At 40.1% G+C, this 25,416-nt stretch overlaps 1 protein-coding gene across 4 annotated transcripts in view; it reads left to right on the top strand.

The window, feature by feature from the left end:
* The first annotated feature begins 1,891 nt into the window (after positions 1–1,891).
* The window catches only part of LOC117272108 (solute carrier family 12 member 7-like), a 43,884-nt gene continuing 20,359 nt past the window's right edge, over positions 1,892–25,416 (top strand). For all 4 annotated transcript variants that reach the window (XM_033650862.2, XM_033650861.2, XM_033650860.2 and 1 more), the window contains exons 1-4: positions 1,892–2,713; positions 14,850–14,941; positions 15,527–15,658; positions 23,878–24,024. In XM_033650862.2, the coding sequence (XP_033506753.2) occupies positions 2,569–2,713; positions 14,850–14,941; positions 15,527–15,658; positions 23,878–24,024 (516 nt within the window). In that variant the 5' untranslated portion in view covers positions 1,892–2,568. The remainder of the gene's footprint in view (positions 2,714–14,849; positions 14,942–15,526; positions 15,659–23,877; positions 24,025–25,416) is intronic.

The raw sequence follows: 25,416 nt of genomic DNA, 5'->3' as shown, positions 1-25,416 counted from the left end.
CAACAAGAGTCCAAAGACGGATCAGGTCGGCTATGTTTTGATATTGTTATGAAAAACTGAATAAAGAGGCCTTCGCGAGGACAGCTACGTGTTCTCTTCCTGGTTGAAAACAGCTGTTGTCACTACGACAACCACAGACGCGTTCGGCTGAAGGTCGCCAGTTAACAGGGTCGCGAGTAAATCTGAAACACCGGTATATTCGGTTAAAGCCGCTACAAGGAACTTTTAACTGGATATGCAAAAGTCTCTCGTTTCTGCTGATGTCTATGCGTGACCTACAACAGCAAATGAGACCATCGGTGTGAAGATAAGCTATTTCTATATAGTGTATATCATACCTTTAGTAAACTGTCTCTGGGTCCGCTCCAAGTCGCTTCCAGGACGAAACGATTTACGGCACTCAGATGGCACACGTCATCTTACCTAGCTGCTTACATTTATAGTGACTTATAAATAGTCGCTATTCCTCCTCCTTGACCTGACGTCCGCGGGGAGTTAAAATAGCAGCAATCATCAGGTAAAAGTTCTGTGAAAGCACTGGACTCACCAACAGTCAGCCACGTCTCAGTCACACAGAGAAAATCCAATCCTCGGGAAGTCAGGAAATCCTTCATGAACGTTTTGTTCGCTAGCGATCTAGCATTTACCAGCCCAATCCTGGTAGGAGCCGGTGGGTCCACGGTGTTAGCTGTCTGGGGAGCCACACACAGAGCCCACTGGTTGTGCAGATTCACCCTGCGCCAGCGGGGACGAGGAGAGCAGGGGCCGCGGGGCTGGAACACCTCATCCAGGCTGACGACAGGTACCAGCCAGGCGTTGACAGGGTCCAGCGAGTGCCGAGAAATAAAGAGGCGAGGCACCGCTCCATACTCAGTCCAAGAAGCCGTGGTGCTCGCCAAACAGGCCTTCAGCCTTACTAGCCGACCGCTGCGTTTACCCCGGCAGCGGTGGCGCTTACGCCAGAGAGGTGGAGCTGGGTCGCAGCAGAGGTGAGCTGGGATCCCCAATAGGAGCGGGGGCAAAGTTTTCCTGTCTTGTTGTTTCATTCATCCCCAAAACAAACACATGCGCGAGCCAGGTAAGCATCTTTACGACAATACGCACTAGAGCTCATGGGAAATGTAGGCTTCATTCCGGCAAAACACTACCGCTTTTGTCCACAGGGTCGCCAAAATCAACTCAAAATGAAAGTTCCTTGTAGGGGCTTTAATGTTATTATTCATTTGTTAGATTTTCCATGACACATTATGATGTAAAAATACATAAAATAAAAAAAGACATTAAACCTACAGGTCTACATAGTGGAAGTATTCTAGAAAAAGCGTAATAAAATAAATAAAATAAAACAGTGTTTATTGTCACTGGCTATTCATTGTCTACTACAGTAAGTTTCAACATGACAACAAAAATGGCAAATCAAGTCTGGTCATATTTACTATAACACTATATTAAAGTGTCCAGCATAAATGCTTAAGATAAATAGTGACTGATGAAGACATTCAGCTGATAAAACACAAAAATACACACTCACACTGTACACAGTGGGCCAACTCAGTGTTCTCCTAAAGGAGGTTTTGTTTAAAGCTTACAGAACATCAAGATAAATGTCCCTGCTCTTTGAGAAAACCTTGCTTAAGAGTTGCCATTAAGACCCCACAAGCTAAAAACAATTCATGTTTACTTGTGCCCATTGTTATTCAAAGCTCAGTCCTGTTCTCCTGGGTCTGTCCTTTGTTATCTCTGATGTTACCCGGAATTCAAAGGAAAGTCAGTTTCCAAGGTTGCCAAGCTGTTTCCTTTGTAGGCACAATGCTTGTGCGCTTGTGCGCATGTGAGCATGAGCTGTCTTTCTATGCTCAACACTTCACTGCTACCCATAATGCACTGTGGGAAAGGTAACACCCATTACCTGGAGGAAACCAGAGACGGAAACTACCAGTGAAGGGAGAGGAGGAAACAAAATCAAAGGCAAAAGGACAGAAGTTTGTGTTTGGATTATCCGTGTTAAATATGAGCAGACTCTTTTGTTTTCAGCCAAGGAGGACTTTATAGACACTTTGGATACTTTTATAGATACTCCAGAGTTTGTATGTACGTTCTGGCTCTACTAAGGTGTGAGTGAGAGAAGCAGGGCAGTCAGAGTAATGGGAGGAGCTGTAGGGCTCTCCATGTACTGACTCACACTCTCTTCATATGGTAAATAGAGGGTCACATGGGGCAATAGTCTTGAAGCAGTGGGGGGAAAAGGGAGGGAAAGGAACAAGGAGAGAGAGTGAAGAGGTACTCTGCAGGACTTTGGCCTTACTCATGAACAGGAGGCGGCACTTTCACCCTGAGTTTAGAGGACACTGGATCCCATTACAAAAAGAAATGAAACACAAGATATAGAGTGAGTGCCATGTGGAGGTCAAACTAAAGCTTTAGCTGCCTCACCAAAGCCTTGGTTTGACTCACTTTGGATCTTTTCTTCCTTTTCCTGTGGAGGGGAAAGTTCAGCAGCTAGTGCCCTCCTGGTTGTTGTCACCTGACAACCCTTCCTGCTTTCTTCTGGACATCTGAAGAGCCAAGATGCCCACCAACTTCACTGTAGTGCCAGTGGAGGACACAGACAGTGGCAGCAACAGTGGCAGCAACAGCGCGGCTGCAGCTGGAAGCGGCAAACCAGTCAGTTTGGGCAAAATATTTGGGGAGGATGATAGAGGATCTCATTCAGGTAGGAATACAGTGTACATTAAAAACATGCTCATACACTTAGGGAAGTCTGCTTTGAATACCCTCCTATTTCTCCTGAGGGTCATGTGGGAGCTGGAACGTATGCCAGCATGCACTGGGTGAAAGATGTGTTAAATGTATGTGTTTGTTAAACTGCATGCGTCATTGTGTAATTGAACAAGTACAAACGGAAACACGCTGACACAAGCAGCCACATACATGCTATGGCAGGCATATACTGTACACACACACACACACACACACACACACACACACACACAAACAAACAAATACACACACTCAGCTTTTCAGTGACATGATTCAGCTAGCTAGAACTTGCAGGGCAGCATGATTGGTGTGCTAGTAAGGGGGAACTGTGTGTTGTTGTTACTTCACCATGTGCAAATCAGTGGTTTGGGCCCTTTGCTTTATCATGACTGTAGTGTGGGGCTGTATGGAACATGCAGAGAGCTCAGATGTAGCAAAAAAGGTGGGTGTAACATTTTAAGATGGGCAAACTGTGTAACAATAGAAAGTTAGAAATGTTGTTTTATCCTCATTTTACACATTTTAAGATTGATTATTTTACCTCCAACAGACCCACAGTACACAATACTTAAAAAATGCAGATGATTCACACTTACTTTGGATAATCTTCACAAAATGCTTGCAGAAAATGTAGTTTCTACATCTTTTTCAGCCTTGATATTATTATTTTTATTGTTATTGTTATTATTGATAATAATACTAATAGTAATAATGTATTGCACTGGAGTCAAAAGCTGAGATAGCAGCTAGAGATATCTGCTATATAGTCTCGCTCACCAGACCTTTCTCAAGAAAAGAAAGGTCTGGCTGGGCCGACTCTCACTGTGAGATTGGAGAAAAAAACGCCCCGGCTGCTTGTACTTCTTTCAACCAATCACAATCGTTCTGGGCGGTGCCACAGCAACGGTGCGCTTGCAAAAATATTGCCGGGGGGAAACAGATTTTGGTGTAACACGCCCACAAAAATATCACCTACAGGATGCGAGCCATGGCAGAAAAATGGCTACATCCCCGCAAGATCAAACACCGCAAAAGTTAGTAAAGGACGTGTTGAAAACGGTTGAAAACTGCTACACAACCGGAGGTGGTAGGGACTTCAGCGGGTGGCTCGTTCCGCCCAGTGAGAGGCTGATCTCTGCAGCAAACTTCCGCCCACTCAGACTATCTGCTATATAACACTACATAATGCTTTTATTTTATTTTGTCTCATCAATGATTGGATTATGAATTTAGTTTAGCCACTCTACACATTCACACTTCCAACTTGAAAATCCACATGGAAATATGATGGGCTAGGTTCCTCTCCAGCTTCAGATTTGGACATTCAGGGATGGCGTGTCAATTCAGGTTTGCAGGTATGCAGTGTCTTTCCAAATTAAACTCACATTTTTACAGGAAATGTACAATTTCTACATATTATACAGACTGTATACATTACAAAAGAAACTCAGAACATAAGTAAAGGAACTTCGTTTTAAGGTTTACTTTCTCAGGTTTTAGGCAACAAAAGTACATGGTTAGGTTTAGAAAAAAAACATCATGGTTTGAGTTAAAATAAGTATGTTTGTTTCTAATGTAATGTAACATCACCTACATTCATCATATACGCCACGTGACAGCATGCTACACATGCAATATGGCTCACAATTAATAAACAAATATTAAAGTGTGTGTATATGGTTCCTAAGGCTCTCTGCTTTAATAGACACACTGCTAACACAGACCCCAAATACTGAATAGCCAACATGTTCTCATCCCAAGTGATCACATATCGCCGCTGTGTCAGTGGACTTTCACATCTAAATATTACAGGTTATCCTTTTGCATCTGCTGTTGATTTTCTGGGATGCCACAATCAACTTCAGACCTCAACAAATGCACATGGTCAGGTTTATTAAAAAAATAAACCCATCATGGATTGGCTCTTCATTGCAAGCAACCACTCAGCTCCTGGGTGAAAGCCAGGGGTTTGTTGGACCCATCCACCAACTCTCCCACTTACCCTACAGGGACTTTCCAGCTCATTATATGATGTCATTATCAACAGCATTTCAAACTGATGCCATCAAGTGGTGTATCATACCGCAGCGACAGGTGCAATTGAGAGCGTTATGCTCTGATGCTGCCCGTCCACATATCATAATGCTAATTATTTTGAACAGGCTTATTTTACTGATCAAAATAAATGCATGTTGTTGCAGTAACAATCTGAAAATTATCACAAAGGTACCACTTGTACAAAAATATCGTGGAGTTTGCTTATAACAATTTTGATATGATTTTTTTAAATAGAATTTTTAAAATCAGCCTATGAAGAAATGAATTGTATATTGTTATGATTGTAGCATCTAATTACTAATGGATTACTGAGTTTACAAGGTGCGCTTGAATGTACTATGAAGTCTGTAACACAATTTTACTTTTCCTAGGATTGCAAAGCCCTGCCCTACTCTCCCTCTGACTGGCTAAAACTTGTCGCCTTTGCTGGTTGGGTTGATTAGGTTTAGGTAAGAGGAGTGAGATTGGTTAGGGTAAGAATGTCAGTGTAAGCATATCAGAGGCAAAGTAAGGCAGGTCATGTCTACGCTATCCTAGGAAAAATAAATTTGCATACCTCCAGCACAGACAGACAGAACAGGACAACCGTAAACACAACCTTAAATGAAAACACAAGCCTTCTGAGATTAACTTGTCAAGTGGAAAATGTGATACATTTTGTAGGTGTTAATTTTGGACCCTGATGGGGATGTTGCAGGCAGTTGATCATGCATTCTCGTATCACAATGACCATGAAAATATGATCAATTGTTCAGCACAACTTGTCAAAACCTGCCGCCATTGCCCACTCGAATGCATATAGCACTGTTAGAGATTTGGGTGTGTTGTGCTAGTAGCAGCTAATATAGCCTTGAGCTGCCAGCCTCAAGCAGAGATAAGGTGTGGGCTACAAAGATAGATAAAAGTGCTCCTCTTTTTAACACCACACCCTCAGATTTTTTTTTCATACATGTGATAAGTAACATCACATGATTGATCAATTAGTTTTTATAAATGCTTCACACAGCTGCCTCTGGAGCCACAAAATGCTTTATGTACTATTTCCCAAACACATTAAAAACAAACTTTAATGTGTATAGTTGGTGGAATTACCCTTTAAAAATGTGTCTAAACCCTTAGCCAAAATAACCCTGATGACATCATCAGGGTTATTTTTTCAGATTTTAGAGAGATCCTCTAAAGACATGATAGAGTGATGAGTGATGAGTGATGAGTAAACTGTACTTGATGAGAAAAATGAGTTACACTTTAGGAAAAAAAATAAAAAGACACTTTTAAAACAAACTATCCCTTTGATGGCAACCCTGCAAACTATAATTTGACTCTTTATCAGTGGCAGTACAGTGGGTACTTTCACGCTTTATGTCTTTCATTGTTAAGGCAGAAGTAACGAAACATGCAGTGTTCAAGAAGTCATACGCCCACATGTACTCACAGTGCTGATTAGACAAGATGTCATCTGTATAAACAATAACATCTCAGTATAGTCATTTTCCAAAGCAGTTTCCTATGACCAGTGTCATGTTTCATATTGTTCCACTTAGGATACTGCTTGCAGAATTGTACACATATGTTCTAATGTGTTACAAGTCTTAACAAACCTTTTTTCTATATATTAAAAGAAAGGCAAAAATTGAAGTTGGGTTAAATATATATAATCCAAAGTTTTTCACTTTAGGATTGCTTTTTTTTTTTTTAAATTAAGATGCACTAAAATTAATTAAAAAATGATGTTTAAAATTGATCTGAGGTCAAATATAGGCTATTTTTTATGGCAAACTGCACATAGACAAACATGAATGAAGAAAATTTTGATTAAATATTCTAATAAACAGAGAATGGAGTGAAAGCAACACTGGGTTATTGAATGCTACAGAGAGAGAGAGAGAGAGAGAGAGACAAAAATATCAATACCACTGTCAAGTCTGTATGGTAAATATGAGCTATGGCCAGAAGCTCGTTAGCTTAGCTTAGCACAAAGACTTGAAACAGAGAAACAGCTAGCCTAGCTCTGTCCAGTGTAAACAGACTTAAAGGTACTGGTAGCAAGGTTGCCTTCTTGGCAACTTTCTTGCTAGATTTTGCTATTTTGCAGACCTCCTGAGCGACGTTATCTCTAAAAGGCCACTATAAACAAATTTAGCTACTTATTCAGACCTTTAGGGAAGAAAAAAGAAATATATTGTAATTTATTCCAATGCATGTTGCTTAGAGTATCCGCAGTCCACGGCTCTCCACCATCAGCACTGAGTCATCTGGCGAGTCTTTGCTAGCTAGTGCTAGCCACTTTCATTGGAAAAAAGTTGACAACACCGACTGGTAGGCAAATTTTGTAACCACTGACAGAGCCTGGCTAGCTTTTTTCCTGTTTCTAGGTGTTTTGCTAAGCTAAGCTAACTGGCTGTCTGAGGTAGCTTCATATTTCCTGTATAGACATGAGAATGGTACTGATCTTCTCATCTAACCACCACCAGACTCCCAAGGCAAATTAGGGTATTTCCCAAAATGTCAAACTGCTCTGGTAACTCTGTTTAAAATCCTCAGTGACTATTTATAGTAACTGCAGAGTGGATATTAAATATGTAGTAATCAATTATCTACCTATGTTATCTCTATCCTATTAAAACCATAAACACCATATTGCACTTACTTCTGTCTCTACCCTTCAGGGCGAGAATAGCCTTCCAACTCTACTAGGTATAAGGTGCTCAATGAGACAAACTTCCCAAAGTCTGTGTGAAAAGTGGTGTTTTGTTTGTTAAGTGCAGTTTGATTCCTTTATCGTCATGTCCTTTCCCCTGGGCACTGAACACAGGCACTTCTAGCAACTGTGCTGCGGAAAAGGATGTTAATTATGTGTAGCATTGTTTTCCATGTGTTAGCCTGGTGGGGCGGGCTGACTGCCAACAGTGCAGGGATTTTAAAGGACATTTATTTTTAGTGACTTTTGTTTAGTTGGATTGTCACTTTTGTAGTTCCTCAACAAGCCAGTTTGACACTCACTGAACCGTATAGGGTGTGCATGGTTAGAGTTATGTGTTTGTCACAGCAGAGTACATGAACTATCACGTCTGTGACCCATAATACAACTTAGACTTTGACTAATTGCCGGTTCAGCCATTTGGCACTCCATTGCTCTAATAATTCAAAATGGCAGCCGTAACAAACTTTTAAACTCCAATACCCAGAAATCCTGTAAGGTGTCCTCAGTAGGCTCATCATGTTTACCAACTCAAATGGTCTTTCGTGCTTTATAAGCTACCAAAAGAAGCCAAAAAGCAGAGGAGATACAGAAGTAGGGGAGAATGGGTTTTTTTCCTGCTCTTTTTACTCTCATTTGAACCCCTTAAAATCTGCATCCTTACTCTCTTTAAACTTACTGTGTTCAAAAGACTGTCACATACGTCTTGTGTGTGTATGACAACCATCTCCATCATGAGGTTGGTAGTCAAACACTATGGGGTTGGTTGTCTCTGTTATTTTAACAGGGAAAAATAAAAATACATAGGCAAACTTAAACTTTAATTTAAAAAGTTTATTTTCATTGAAACTCTTTACGGTAATGTAACAACATAACCAGCATATGCATCGAGAGAACATACACAGGAAAAATCATGTGACAACCAACCCCAAAGAGAATAGAACAAGCATTCCTGACTGGGATATTTTACTAGTAACTAAGCTAACAACCAAATGTTGAAACTATATCTGAACGTATCTAATCTATACATATCCCTTTGTACTTTTTGATGGTGATAATTGTTTTGTAATTAACCTGCATGTGTGAAAGCCAAAAGAAAAACACAGACGAGCTGGATCCTTACATTTTGACACGGAAACACTAAAAGTCCTTTCACCTTAGTGTCAAGTGCCTTACTCCTGAAATGACCTTGTAGGCAACCTCTGACCCAATTCTGAAAATTTCAGTACTGAAATTTTTTAACACTCTCCCTAGGGAGTGAAATCTAATGAATGTGACAACCAACACAGTCCTCTACTTATTTTTGTGACTCAACTTAACATGTTGTACAAGTCTATTTTGTATCTGTTGTGATGCACACTGTGAAATGAACCTTTAGGACACCCTGCTGATGCGCATAACGGATATGGACATCTGCTGGTTCACACAATTACTGCATGGGAAGCTTTTCAAACTGTTGGATTTTGTGAAAGCAAATGAAAGAATTATGTTTGAGTATGAGAGAGACACTTTTTCAAGATGTCATCCTTCTGTAAGAATGTGGATCTTGTGGAACAGTAGGATGAAGTCAGGACATAGCTATAAATCAGAATACACTTTTGTAAAGGTGAGAGTTTAGGTGAAGTGGTTGGTTTTGAAGGTCAATATTAGGGAATTAACATTTAGTGAAGGTGCACACATATACATGGGTGGATTATGAAACAATGGCCCCCTGGGCACAGACATGCAAAGGGAACCACCACCTTTCCTACACAGGAGCAAGACACACAGACTTTGTGTTTGTTTTGCATCTTTTTGTAGTCATTCTGCATCTCTGTGTGGTTGAGTGTTTATTAATATTCATATAGTGTCTTCTTGTGGTAGTTTTATGTGTTGCTCTACACATTTGGGTCTCTTTGAGGTCTTATGCTCTGTCTTATGTGTCTTATGAGGTATTTTGACACTTGCCCTCTTTTCAGGAATCCATCCATGCACATATACTATGTTTGTGTGTTAGTCTGACTCCAGAGTCCAACAGACAGCTCAGCAACTCTGTAACATCATTACAAGGGACCATGTTCAAGGACCCAGCTGTGCGTGCACTTTACTGTACTTCTGCATATTGCTAAGTATGCTATAGAAGAGACATTCTGGTGAGTTAGACTATTGTGTGTTTTGCTAGTTGAAGTACCATCTACAACAGAGAGGGCAGACCCCCCGACAGATATGGTCCCCCAGTATTGATTGCATGGCTACGGGCTTGGTATGTGCATACATGTATGGCAGTATGTATGTGTCCATTGTTATGAAATGTCTATAATTCATCACAATGCCAAAACATCTATCAACAAGTTAGCTTATGCCTGCAGTTACTATGTTATAGTTCTTTTCACACTACATCTTACATCCTGGGGGTTTCACTGAGGGGAATATTCAAAGATAATCCGTAGGTATTCGCTAACCAATGTGACAGTTAATTACAGCTTCTTTCTTGTTTGTTTCTTTAGTATCTCCAATATGTTTTTCAGTGTACAGTTATATAAAAATGTCCCTGTCCTCCTGGAAGAGGAAAACAAATGCTTTCTGATGTCTCTCAGTGTGACATCTTTGGAGGAATATGCAGATGTTCACATACTGCCATGCTCCTGACACACTGTCATCATCCAACATGCAGTATGTTTTTGTTTGAGATTAACTGTGCCCACATCGTGATGTGTCATAAACTATCGGTGACATAGTCTGTTAAGATGAATATTCATCTCTCTGCAAACAAAGACAGAGAAGTCATCCTACTTCTCTGTTCCCTTTGTTCAGTCTTTGAACTCCCTTGTGTCATGGATACAAAGTGGCCACAGAATACCACAAGCTAACACTGATAACAGACCAGTGTGCAGAAATACTGGGCTCGGTGCCCGCTGAGGGACTTCCCGGCTCAATCCACACAATGTCATGTGCCTGTTCTTATTAAATGCTCTTCAGTGATCTACAAATCACTAGTAGGCCTTGGGTTCTAAAGATGAGCTGACAACAGTGTGATCTAGTGTGATAAATACCAAACCTAATAAAGTGAGACCATTGCATGACAACCAGGGGCAAAAGAAACCAGATTGAGAAGCAGTTTGAAAGACATATCTTAATGTAAGGATACTCTGTGCAGCTTTGTCCTTACAAAAGCTGATTGTAGCAAAAGGCAAAAGGCTTAACTTGTCTGTTGTCTTGACCCCTGACCCTCTATAAGCAGTGTGGAACTCTATTATCATAAAGTTTTAGAACAAAAAGCTCTCACACAAGTGGTATGAAGTATGGAGTGCTTTGATATGTACGCAGTCACTTGGGCTGTTACAGGTGAAGCCATATACTGAATGATTCACTGGTCCCATACCACGAGGCTTTTACACAGGCAAAAACAAAAACATCCTTAATCAGGTAAATGACTGACACAAGTCAAGAGGTATCTGACATCATCTATATAAGTTTTCAAACTATGTAGCCTGGTTTATTAATAAGGACCTCCATGATAATACAGTTTCTGATAATGTTATCCAGGTTCATATTCTGTTAAACGTTAAGTGAAATAAGACAAAAAATACTATTATCTATGCTTTCTTTTACCATCATAATATATTATTTATGTACAAAAAACTAGCCCGTATAAAGGGCAAACTGCTCATCTAACCTTTCTCAAAACAGATATTTATCAGCTAAAGTATACCATGACGTTTTTATTCATTCAAACAATTAAAATTAATCAAAGGTGGCACTGTATTCTCTGTAACCTTTCTTTTGACAACACTGACCAACTATAAGTCATGTCTGACAAGAATAAACTCACAAATTTGACTATTGACTGCTGTAGCAGTTTTAGCTAATGTCAACATTAGCTTTACAGGGTGTGCTGCCCAGTGTTGATCTTTGATTTTTGTAATAGCCTAACATTGCAAAATTAGATTATAACAGCACAACTGGCTGCCTATCTGCATGAGAACTGCTAAGGTCATGAACTAAGCTAATTAAATAAATAAATAAATGAATAACTGGGTTTGCTTGTGCATTCAAAACAACTTGACTTGAATGCAGCATACCTTGGTGAGAAAGTTTTTGAGCCACGTTCATCATTGCCTACACCAAGCATGACTGGCTGGAAGGAGGTCATGTTAGAAGAGAAGCGTAAACACAGACGTAGAATCTAAATTTGACTGTCCTCATCATGTTAGGCAATAAATTAAAATGAGACAGCACAGACTTAAACCAAGTACTAATTGCAACCCGGTCATTGAATACCGGCGCTTGGGCAGTGACTTCCATGTCAAACACCAACGAAAAAAGCCATCCTTTCACATTGGCATGATACACAGCTAGGCTCCATTAGTGTGTAATGGCACCTGACGGCGTCAGGCGAAATGCGGCCAGACATGAACGCAAGTTAAGTGGGTGAAAAATCCGAGTAGGGTGGTTGTAAGGGGTGGTGGATGGGTCCAACAATTACCGACTTTCACTCAAGAGGCCTGTACTTGCTTCCTATATGTTTGTAAAGCCAAACTCTAATTTTTTTTTTTAAACCTAACCATGCGCTTTTGTTGCCTAAAACCAACCATATGCGTTTGCTGTTGAAGGAAAAAAAAACATCAATTTGTGGTGTTGTACCAACATAGTACGTTTATTTTGAATGCAAACTGCACGTTTCCTGTTAAACTGTAAGTGTGTTTTGAAAAGACACAATGCATGTAACAGCCTGAATCTGACAGGTGTCCCCCAATGTTAACAACAGCTGCACCCAGGCTACCTTGCACATCGTATGTCAACATGAAAGGTCCATGACCAAGCGGCGATATATAATGAGGTTGGGATAAGAATGTGTGTAATTATCGTACATTATGACTTTTTTTCATTATTGATTGGATATTGTACAGAGAGCAAAATTATTGGACAAATACAATAATTGTTATAAATCTGGCAACACTGGTGCTGCTGTGGTTGTGGAGGGCTCCATTTGGGTCGTGTCTAGATAACCCAAGCATTTCACTGGGATGTGTGTGGAAGGTTCTCAGTATAGTCTGTCAATGAGTTTGGTTTTATATGTGTATGCAAGGGGAAAAGTACATGTACAGTACAGGCCAAAAGTTTGGACACACCTTCTCATTCAATGCGTTTTCTTTATTTTCATGACTATTTACATTGTAGATTCTCACTGAAGGCATCAAAACTATGACTGAACACATGTGGAGTTATGTACTTAACAAAAAAAGGTGAAATAACTGAAAACATGTTTTATATTCTAGTTTCTTCAAAATAGCCACCCTTTGCTCTCATTACTGCTTTGCACACTCTTGGCATTCTCTCCATGAGCTTCAAGAGGTAGTCACCTGAAATGGTTTTCCAACAGTCTTGAAGGAGTTCCCAGAGGTGTTTAGCACTTGTTGGCCCCTTTGCCTTCACTCTGCGGTCCAGCTCACCCCAAACCATCTCGATTGGGTTCAGGTCCGGTGACTGTGGAGGCCAGGTCATCTGCTGCAGCACTCCATCACTCTCCTTCTTGGTCAAATAGCCCTTACACAGCCTGGAGGTGTGTTTGGGGTCATTGTCCTGTTGAAAAATAAATGATCGTCCAACTAAACGCAAACCGGATGGGATGGCATGTCGCTGCAGGATGCTGTGGTAGTCATGCTGGTTCAGTGTGCCTTCAATTTTGAATAAATCCCCAACAGTGTCACCAGCAAAACACCCCCACACCATCACACCTCCTCCTCCATGCTTCACAGTGGGAACCAGGCATGTGGAATCCATCCGTTCACCTTTTCTGCGTCTCACAAAGACACGGCGGTTGGAACCAAAGATCTCAAATTTGGACTCATCAGACCAAAGCACAGATTTCCACTGGTCTAATGTCCATTCCTTGTGTTTCTTGGCCCAAACAAATCTCTTCTGCTTGTTGCCTCTCCTTAGCAGTGGTTTCCTAGCAGCTATTTGACCATGAAGGCCTGATTGGCGCAGTCTCCTCTTAACAGTTGTTCTAGAGATGGGTCTGCTGCTAGAACTCTGTGTGGCATTCATCTGGTCTCTGATCTGAGCTGCTGTTAACTTGCGATTTCTCAGGCTGGTGACTCGGATGAACTTATCCTCAGAAGCAGAGGTGACTCTTGGTCTTCCTTTCCTGGGTCGGTCCTCATGTGTGCCAGTTTCGCTGCAGTGCTTGATGGTTTTTGCGACTCCACTTGGGGACACATTTAAAGTTTTTGCAATTTTCCGGACTGACTGACCTTCATTTCTTAAAGTAATGATGGCCACTGGTTTTTCTTTAGTTAGCTGATTGGTTCTTGCCATAATATGAATTTTAACAGTTGTCCAATAGGGCTGTCGGCTGTGTATTAACCTGACTTCTGCACAACACAACTGATGGTCCCAACCCCATTGATAAAGCAAGAAATTCCACTAATTAACCCTGATAAGGCACACCTGTGAAGTGGAAACCATTTCAGGTGACTACCTCTTGAAGCTCATGGAGAGAATGCCAAGAGTGTGCAAAGCAGTAATCAGAGCAAAGGGTGGCTATTTTGAAGAAACTAGAATATAAAACATGTTTTCAGTTATTTCACCTTTTTTTGTTAAGTACATAACTCCACATGTGTTCATTCATAGTTTTGATGCCTTCAGTGAGAATCTACAATGTAAATAGTCATGAAAATAAAGAAAACGCATTGAATGAGAAGGTGTGTCCAAACTTTTGGCCTGTACTGTATATGTATGGTCATTCTGAATGTTTAAATTAATGTCCCTAACAGCCCATAATACCATTGCACCAAAACTACGTAGCCTATGCTTTCTACTAAGGTACTACATTATGTTCTTTACATAACTTGGTGTTAGACAAGACACAAACGGCAGTCTCCTGGGTGAAAGTCCTGTGCTTGGTTGACCACATCCCCTCCCTCCCAAAGTGGAATTTGTCGCTTTATATACTACGCTGCCTGACTTCCTCCTTTTCTGCTGTAATAATTAATATGGCCACTGGAGTTCGCCACCTTACAAAATATGGGTTGTAATTTAAGCTTCTTAAATAGTTTGAATTACCTACTTGGAGATGTATTTATCACCCTTACATCCGGTCCCACTACTGTCGTAGTAGTGACAGTAGTGGGACCGGATGTATTTATCACCCTTACATCCGGTCCCACTACTGTCACTACTACGACACAACCAGGACCAGTAGTATAGTTCATCACTGCTTGTAATACAATCCAGAACTGCCTCAACTGTTAAGGATACTACACAAGAACAAAACCTCTGTTCTCTTGCTGCTCTATCAATAGCGTGCAACTAACAGCATGGGTGTTTTTCCTGTGTACCCCACTAGGAGATGACAGCCACAGAGAGTCCAGTCCATTCATCAACTCAGATGATGACCAAGAACACTATTATGAAGGCAAGAACATGGCCCTGTTTGAGGTGAGACAAAAATGACAAATGTACATTGTCTATGATTGTTTAAGTATTTTATGCACATGTGGGAAAAAAAAGCTGCATTTTCCAACCAGCAAGTGTCTTCTGTATGGTACAGGAAGATTATGTTATTATGTTGCAGACTGTTGCTGGCTCCAAAGACTGAAGAAGATGAAAACAGAATTAAGAAAATAAAAGACAATCCAAGTAAAATAACATACAAACTCAAGTAAAATCAGGATAAGTGCTCTGATAAAAGTATGTCCAAAAAATGGTTTAAGTATTTCCCAGGGCAGGTTGTTCCAGAGCCTTGGGTCCTAGCTGTGACAGATACAAGACCTTTGAATCAAGACCTGAAGCTATGTATAAGCTCATGTGGTACTAAAAGGGCAGAAATACAGCAAGGCGAAAAGCCATAAAGAGCCTTAAAAGTAGTAAGATCTTAAAATCGTATCTAAACATAAAGGGAAGCCGCATTACAGAGTTAAAACAGGAGTGATGTGGTGATACCTCTTGGTTCTGGTTAAGATGTTTTAAGGTTTTAAGGAATTTGCATGCTTAATTTTATTTGTTTTTTCTCCATCTCTGCAGGAGGAAATGGACAGTACCCCCATGGTATCATCTCTGCTCAACAAGCTGGCCAACTACACCAACCTGACCCAGGGTGTTCGTGAGCACGAGGAGGCAGAGAATGAGGATGGGGTCAGAAGGGTCGCTGTCATGGTATGGACGTCTTTTTCTGAGACAGTGAAAATTTTGATAATGCAAGTTTTTGAGACTATGTGATCTTCAGTAGGGATTGCTTTTATGTTGAAGCAGCCAGCATATTTGCTGTAGAAACCAGTTCTGGCATGGTTCTTCTAATGTAAAGGACAGTAATCCAAAGGGTGCTAGTACAGGATCTGTTTGGCATCTCATATGCCTTTAAATGCATTCTGCTATCATTGTCGCACTGTGTACAGTGTAGACTTCTGATTTAAGGTATAGGCGGTAAATGAGTTTCTGCAAATATAACCCCAGCTTCTCAGTTTTGCAGTCTCTCCGGCTTTCTATACAGTTTGAGTACTGTTTACTGCAGACTTTGACCTTCCGATGATGTCAAGAGGAGATAAAGCAGCTTGTAAACATATCTAAAGAATGGACTGTATTGTGAGAAAGACGCGCCAGTTTCTTTAAGTCTTTCATCTTGTAAGATCTTTTATGATCTAATAGATTCTGTATTGCTTGTGCTGCAGAAGACATACAGTAAACTGCCGGGTAATCCTTGTGGTTCAGATTTGGGTTTTGGAGATTGGACTTGTGTCTTTTCTGTGTGACAAATACACACTATAACTGATGACATGGGTATTACCACTAAACTAGTGTTCAACATGAAAAGGATCTTTGTGATGTATTTGAGGGCCAGTTTTATCTTTGATATCTTACTTTTTCTTTTCACGTTTGTTCTTCCTATTTTCTTAAACCATGTATTACATCAATCTTGATGATACAGTGTATTAAGAAAATATTAGGACAGTGACCCCTTTTATTGTATGCCGATAGATTGCATTATAAAATGATTAAATTTTTTCACTGTGTTTAATCGCTGAATTTCAATAGTTAATGGCAATCAATCCCATTTTTATCGCATATTTAAAATTCCATTATTTTGCAATTCAAAATAGTTTCTAACTCCTTAATAACAAGGTAAAGCAGTTCTTACCAGCGTGTCAAATAAATGCCATCAAATTTACTTTATGATCTTAACTTTTCAATTTCTTTATTTCAAATCAGTGCTGCGCTCCTACAACAGTATAGTCTTTAAACCATGACTTAGGGGTTTGGGGTTTACACTGTTTCACTCGAGAAAGTGTCGTTTCTCTGATATAATTTTTATTACTCTCTGATGTCCACTGATCTCTGGTTAATGTGAAAGTGTTCAGGAGTTCCAGTTTCGTTGCTCCCTGTGATTCATGCAGGTGAAAGTATTGTTCCCTGCAATGGTAAGGCGTATGACTGGTCACAACATGCCAACCTGAGGACGTCCCTTTAATACATAATACACTTGTGTGGCAGTATGTCTGTGTCGCACTGCAGTTACACCCCCAAGTCACACCTTAAATATGGCTTAATAGGAACAATTTCAAACACAAGTACACAAATTGGCTTCAATGTAACTCGCAAGATACACAGACAAAGCAGTTGCTGGACACATTTTCCCCACAAATACAAAATGCAAATGTTCTTAACACAAGCATTTTACACTTAGACTTATTAAACTTAAAATGCCATTGTGTGGGGGCTTTATTGTCTTAACAACTTATTGCTTCTTATCTGTGAAATAAAGTTATAAAAACACTTTCTTTCGGCTGAGGGAAATGGTTTTCTGTTTACAGAAATAAGCAGGAGGTCTGCATCGCCAGAGGCTTTCACAGTGTTGACTGGACTGGTCAGTTTACACTCATTTAGCAAGCACTGCAATTAACTTGTCCAAAATAGTTTCATCCACAGGTCTGTGGTGGCTTGCACACTCCAAAATAACACGAGTGCTTTGTCGGCCATTGCGATGTGGTTGCACCTGTATGCTCAGGTCTTAGGTGGCAGCTTCAAAAATTCACAAATTTCTAGATTATGAAAATTGTTGCAGATTAATTTTCAGTTTTTCAACAATAACTGATTGAGTGTTTCACCTCTAGAAAGAAATATAAATATACATTGCAAGCACTAGCACATTTTCTAGAGTGGAATGTTGAATTCATCGGGTACATCTTAGATGTCTTGCAGGTCCAGTACCACAACAGTTGTCAGGGTGCTTCTCAGCTCTGAACTTGAAAAACTGAGATGGCTAGCCACTGTGAAAGCTTTGGTGAATAAAGCAAACAGGGCTAAGAAGAAGTGGAAGTTGGTTTGGTGCCAAGATAAGGGGAGTACAGAGGTATTTTTAGGCAGATAGTGAGACACAAGATATTCTGACCAGTGAATGTCTGAATCACTTCAGTGTTCATGTGACACAGTGACTCAGACTGCAGAAGTGAGCAGCACAGCAAAAACACCCAGTAAAGGCAAAATACATCACTAGTTAAACCAAACACACTGCTTTCCCCCCCCCAACATTTCTGTATTATGTTGATGGGGACAGAAAGAGACAGGAAAGGCAGGGGAGATAGAGGGGATGACATGCAGCAATAGCCCAGGCCACTGCGGTCAACACTCAGCTTCAATTGTACACACTCTATTGGGTGAGCTACACCCAGACCACATAAACTTTTAACTGACAAATGATGTGACACCTTCCAGGCACCCATACAGTAGAGTCGCTCACACATCACTGCTTTTCAAACAACCTAATATTGTTTCTTTGATAGTATCTTGATAACTGTAGTTTCTATCAACCTTTGAGCAAAGTCACAAGACCAACAACATCTCCTTTGTACTTGGTGTTTGGTATGAACAGCCTGCTCTGCGTGTGAAAAAGACCTGAAATCCCCCAAATGACTGGTAACATTCATGTTAATGTTGAGATCAGAATGGACACTTTTCTTCTGCTCGAATACAAAGTGCAGCTCAAAGAGTGTGTGTAGCAGACTGTGTCCTCCGCCAGTCACCTTCTCACTGTTGGCTAGATTGAAAAACAGTGTTTCAGTCTGGCTAGTGAACTTCCCTCAGTCCTCATAGAGAGGAGAACTGCAGCGTGTCTGTGGTGTGGGAGGTTGTGTTTTAGAGCCAGCTGGAGGTGGAGAGTGGAGATGTTTCCTTTCTTCTGAGCCAGCTGGCACACCTGCTTCTCATAGTGTTAGGGTTACACACAGAAAGATAGAGCTGCATGTCATTAATATTCGCATAAGGCCACTTGTGACTGTCTTTTTCACAATATCTTTGTTTCCAGTCCGGGGTGATGTGCAGAGTTAATACGTATTTAAGGAGATGTGTATGATTCAAATATCACCTGGTCTGTAAAATCTGTTGTGTGTGGGAATAAATGGACTGTCTCCATGTATAAACGGGGTCAGGGAGGGCTCTGTTAAAGTCAGTCTCTCTATGGTTGGTCATCACGGATAAGAATAAAAAAATTTAAGAAATCGTTTTACATTTAGGTAAATACACTTTCAGCTTTCTTGCAGTGTTAGATGAAAACATTCACACCATTCTCATATCAGTCAGTTCATATAAAAAAGGAAATGCTGAGCTCTATTTTAGCGTGAAGACTGGAAACAGGGAGAAGCAGCATTACTCTGAACCTAACAACATACACCAACCCAAAGCTTTAAAGCTTACTCATTAACATATTAAAAAACAAGAAGTGACTGTGTCCAACATCCAAGCAGCCCAGCACAGACTCCCCAGTGAAAACCACAACCTGACAATTTTTCACAGGCTTTTGTAGAGATTAAACAAATTACTCATAATGTGTTAAAAAGTGAGCTTTTTTAGTCAGATTTCGTTACCTTCAGACAGTCAGACAAGCATTTTCCCGTTTCTACTTTTTATGCTTTAGCGAGGATTCTAGCTAATGTTTGATCAGCCAATAAGCTAATAAGTCAACTTAAAAAAAGACATATTCACGTACCTTTCATTGTGAATGTAGGATGTTGTGGTAGTCGTGTCAGTGATTTTTAAGCAGCAGACCTTGCATACTGCTGTTCTCGTCTTACTTCTGTCATCGACAGTATAATGCTTCAATTCAGATTTTATAAATTTTGGACTAAACCCCTTCATGATAGCTGTCTTGTGTATTGGCTTCTGCTGGTCTGCTGCGCCTTCGTAGCTTGCCAGATTTGCACACGTAGCACTAGAAATCACCCAATCATGTTCCAAAAACTTAACAGTATTTAGACAAATGCAAATATTTAACCAGGAAAAGTCAAGTCCTTGGAGTCATCTGTCTCAAGTCTAGGTCAAGTCTGAAGTCATTAATATCAAGTCAAAGTCAAGTTGAATCAAGACATCAAATACTGCCACTTTGTCACGCCCTGTGTGATATTGACACCAAATGTATCCTTAAGGCCCTAACACGCCAAGTCAGTCGGTCAGTGTTGGGCTGTCGGTCAGCATCTGTCACCCTAGTAGCTGCAGCGTGTCTCACACTGTTGGCCTCATTGGCCCTTGGCAGCCTTTTTTTTCAGCTGATTTAGCATGTTAATTTGGTGTCAGCGGAGCCCGTCTGTGAATAAAATCAGTCTAATTAGCAGTCCAGTTCAGCGCATGAGGAAAGAAATGGAAGTGAGGAAAGTAAACAAAGACCAGAGGGAGTTAGACAAGCTTGTTACATAAGGTAAGATTGTTGTTCTTCAGCCATTGAGCTCTTTGGCAGAAACATTTCATGATGGGTTGTGTTCTGTTCTTTCAACAGTTCTTTCTGTATGCTCTGTTCTTTCAACATTTGATTGTGTTGTCAATATGCTAACTGATTGATTAGCATCAAAATAGTCCTCCAGTTTTTAGGCTTTTGAATGATGAATACAGATTACCTCTGTCTGCTGGTGTGGAGAGTTATTTCCTCTCACACAGACACAAAAAATATGTGCTGGTTTGCCATCGGCTGTAGTCTTTGCGCTGTGTTAAAGTGCAACTATTTGGCTGAGGCACAAGTGACATAAGGCAATGCAAAACCTATCATTGGCAATACTTGATGCTGAGAGCAACTGACGTAGTATAAAAAGCAAGAAATGCATGTAGGGTGGGAGAATAGGTGGATGGGTCAAACTAAACTGGACTTTCATCCACAAGACCGAAGTTCATGACCCATGTGAAACCAAAAGTCGGTGTTGTTTTAATGTAATGTTGGAATGGAATTTACATCAGGCACTGACATCATGCTATGTAACAAATAGTTATTTTAACCCAAAGCATTATCTTTAGTAGTTTTGTTGCTTTAACCTAACCGCGGCTGTTTCACAACATCACATGTTACAATGTATTTTAGTGGTGCCTCACAAAAAGGTGCTAAAGGTTTCCCTGAGCGTCGCTATGATACACAGAGGGCCGTGACAAAACATCCGTATTTTACAACCTAGGAATGAGTATGAGTTGGTATAGAAGACTCTTGAAGACAGTGAGAGCTGCCCAGCCCAGTAAAAATGACATGGGACTGGTTTTTGTTTGTTCTGAGGGTTGTGGACTGCAGAGGTTTTACATAGAATAAAGAACACAGCAGCAGCCTACAACAGTATAGCAAATATGACTTGACTCAAGGCTCCATCTCTTAAAAAGCTATTTTACATCATACAAAGTACCATTTATTTGCTAATTTATCCTACAGAAATTTACAAGAGTTGAGCACACGGAATCTGGTGACAGCTTTAATCCCTGGATATCAGCTGTGCTGGAGCAACCAGGGCCGTAGCCCTGATTTTTTAGATACTGAGATTTTTACCAGACACCAAAAAGAAAAGCTGTAAAATTTTCTGATTAAGTTTTCTGCAAAATAATACATCCTCACATGAAAGTCTAAATGCTCTTTCAAAGCCTTTTCCACATTGGTAGGATAACAGTTTGGCCCTGAATTTGTTTGTAGGCAGTTGGATTTAAGCATATTGAGTCTAAGCAATACTAGAATCAGCTCATAAAATACCCACCACTATTTAAACTCCTCCCAATTCACAAAAAAAGTAGAAAAATAAGTAGGAATCTAAATTGTATGAAATCATCAGGAATAGGCTCCAATTACAACACTCCTCTCTTTTTAAGTCTTTCTGTCTCTGAGTGAGACACAGTAGGACCTTGGACTGTAGCTTTGTGTGGAAGCATTGATGATGTTTCAGTGAAACCCGCCCCCTGAATGATACAGAGCGCTGAGGGGAGATCTGAGACCAAAAAGAATCAGACTGACTATGCAGAGAGAGTGAGGAGGAGAAAAGCAGACAAGAGAGAAAGTGAGAGTAACACAAGAGAGAAGATGTGGGAAATCTGGAGATCAACATCAGGCACTTCACATTATTTAGACAGACCACTGAGTGCAATGGAGAAAGCACAGGACGGATTGTTTGTAACTCGAAAAACGGTACGTACACTTAACAGTTTTGGGAAAGCTAGTGAGATGCTGTAGAGACACAGCACAAGAAAGGGTGCATTACTTTGTATGTACCATGGATCATACTTGAATTTGCAAGTACCTTTTTTCATTAATGTATTCAAAAATCATCTTTATTTTGCTTTTGGAAAAAAGCTAAAATATTCAGTGTAAGTTTTTTACAGTGTGGACGACACTTAAAGAGATGTTTGAGATTTAATGTGTTGCAATAAAATGAAATGATATGTGGTGAGAAATTTACACCGGTAGGAAAATATAAATTGCAGTCAGGACAGCAATTTCTGGTCTATGTCTCTAAAGGACAATTTCAGTGTCATTTTTGATTGTCTTCCATTTGGGTTGTTCAGGCACATCCTCTCTAACTGAAAGATGTAGGAAATCATTGTTGATCTAATCAATTTGATTCTTGTTTCAATTTAAATGAACCTAGAAAGGAACCTCCCAGACTCCCACTTCAGTCCATTAACATCTGTGTTGCATCAGTCTATAAACTTTGGAGTCTCCCTCCACTAGAAAATGCTTCTTGTTCCTTCACCTGGATGTTTTAGCTTCACTGTGCAGAACGTTGCATGTGTAGAGTCACAGTCAACACCTCAAAGTTTTTCTACACTCAACTCAAAGTTAAGTTTTAAGACACGTACATACAAGCTGATTTTGTGACATCACATCTAGCCAACTGTGGTCCAATATGCAACTTGCAGAGTTTGTGGCATTGTGGGAATTTGAAACCTCCACTGCACATACACATTCAGAGAGCTGACTTTTCAGTGGAGTAGGAGACATCGTCTGTCCAGCAGTTACACTTCCTTAAAATGAGCTGTATTTGTATATTTATCTGCTTTGTTAAGGATGTAGATGGGGTAGATGTTAAGTGTTTTTTGTGAAAAAAAAAACATCACAAACTATTATTCAGTATAGTACATCTTTTAAATATCTTAAACCATCTTTCTTTAGCGTCAAACACATATTCACATTTTTTTCTCACATAGCATGTTTTTAATAATGAAATGTGTCATTGTCTCACTCAAGTCAATGTCCTTAATCAGACTCCTCACTACACAAAGGCTTAGGTTTTATTTCAACATTGGAGGGATACATATGAAATGGGGGGTGGTGAGGGGTCCTAAAATTTTGAGCGTCAAACACATATTCTGCATTCTGGTGAATTTTTATGCACCAATTTGTGTGTTTTCTGCATCAAATTATGATATAATTTATTTTGCTTTAATTTTGTCAGAAAAAATATCCTTTGCTACTGTTTTTTTTTAAGGAGGCATGGACAAATGTGCATGTTCTAAATATCCGCATATCCTCATACAACGGTTTGTATGACATCCTACAAATTAGTGCCCCACAAATTATGTTTAACCTAAAATTACGTTATTTGCATAAAGTTGCGAAGGTTAGCTTTAAGCAAGTAAAGTTACTGTGCTTTAGATAAAGGAACACAATATGGACGTACTTTAAAATGACTCAAGATGAACTCAAATCTCACAAAATTCCTTACATCCATCACCTAAAGGAAACTCCTGGGGGGAAAGTCCTATGTTTTTTGACCCATCCATCACCTCAAGCTGCCTCCTTACTGGACCGCTCAGGATTGCTTCCTTCTTTATTCCCATCAGTACATTGGTCACATGATGGCAGCCTTCCAAAACACATGGGTTATGCGCAAATTACTGGCACAGATTACGTGATTTTTGGGCATTACTACAAGTCAGAAGCACATCTTTAGTTCTGTAAAATGAATAAATAAGGAAATATTCCAGTCATGCTGGAATTATATTTAACCCACTGTGCTTTACAGCTGCCTAAAATAAAAGGACATGACCTTAGATAAGAATTTGTATTGTTTTTTGATTGATGTTTTCCTTTCCTCTGTTCACCTTGTTGATTCTTATCTGCATGTTTGTGTGTGTTTATCCATCCCCAGGTCCCTCAAATGGGAACCTTCATCGGAGTTTACCTGCCCTGCATGCAGAACATCTTGGGAGTGATTCTCTTTCTGCGTCTCACCTGGATCGTTGGCACAGCAGGAATCCTGGGATCCTTTGCCATCGTCTCCATGTGCTGCATCTGCGTGAGTAATTTATAAACCCGACAACCAAGCACTTTCTGCTGACAGTGACACAATGAGTAGGACGACGTATGACACCAACCTGAGTATAGTAAGCACACTTAAAAAAACAACAAGAGGAATGCAATGCATCAATGTCACTATTTTTGATCTAAGTGTGACTGGTGGCATCTGTGAATGAAAGAAAGACAAACAAACAAAGTCCTTCTTAGGCGTTCTTTATGATTTTATAAATGCCTGAATGGGACAATGCCATGTCTCAAAACAAGCAGAAAATTTGTGTCTTATTTACAACTGCTTTTCTTACGTCAGTAGCTCCCCAGCCAAACAGAGAGCTGACTGTTTAAATTGTTTGAACTGAAATGCTCAGCACTCATGTGATGTGATGGGAACAATCTGCACCCAACACCCTCCTACAATATATACTCACCCTGTAAGGCTTTGATGCTTTAGACCAAAGAGACCGAGGCTGAAGATATGATCTAAGCGGTGCTCTTTAGGAGACTGTTATATTCAGAGGAGGATTCTGAGACAACAGGCCCCTGGGCACAGACATGCAGAAGATCTCATCACCTCTCCTGCACAGGAGCATTGCACACAGACTCAAATGATATTTAGCCTCCTTTTGTTGCTCCTTTTGTCATTATGCATCTCACTGTGGTTTTGTTTTATTTGTGGTAATTTTGTCTCTTTGTAGTTTTGTGTCTGCGGTTCATTTTGAGTCTTTTTGTAGTTGCTTTGTCTTTTTGTAGTCATTTTGTGTCTCTTTGTGGTCATTTTGTGTCTCCTTGTAGTCATTTGGTGTCTCTTTGTAGTTGCTTTCTGTCTCTTTGTGGTCATTTTGTCTCTTTGTAGTCATTTGGTGTCTCTTTGTAGTTGCTTTGTGTCTTTTTGTAGTCATTTGGTGTGTCTTTGTAGTCATTTTGTGTCTCCTTGTAGTCATTTGGTGTCTCTTTGTACTTGCTTTGTGTCTCTTTGTGGTCATTTTGTATCTCTTTGTAGTCATTTTGTGTCTCTTTGTAGTCATTTTGTGTCTATTTGTGGTCATTTTGTGTCTCTTTGTAGTTGCTTTGTGTCTCTTTGTGGTCATTTTTGTGTCTCTTTGTAGTTCCTGTGCATCTCTTTGTAGTAACTTTGTGTCTTCTTGTGGTTGTTTTGTATCTCTTTGTAGTTGTTTTATCTTGTAGAGTGACATTTTGCAGGTGAAGGTCCCTGACAATGTGGGCCCCTGGGCCTGTGCTGGGTAGGCCCAGCTAGTGATCCATCCATGGTTATGTTTTTCAGTAGGTCCCATATAATCAGTAGGGCTGGGTATACATGTAAATGGCAATACCTGCTCATGTAATTACGGAAATATGTTCATAGCACTGGGTATCAAAAAATGTCAAATACTTA

Source organism: Epinephelus lanceolatus, chromosome 12 (genome assembly GCF_041903045.1).
Source record: "Epinephelus lanceolatus isolate andai-2023 chromosome 12, ASM4190304v1, whole genome shotgun sequence".
Classification (NCBI taxonomy): Eukaryota; Metazoa; Chordata; class Actinopteri; order Perciformes; family Serranidae; genus Epinephelus; species Epinephelus lanceolatus.
This window is presented reverse-complemented; position numbering and strand designations above follow the sequence as displayed.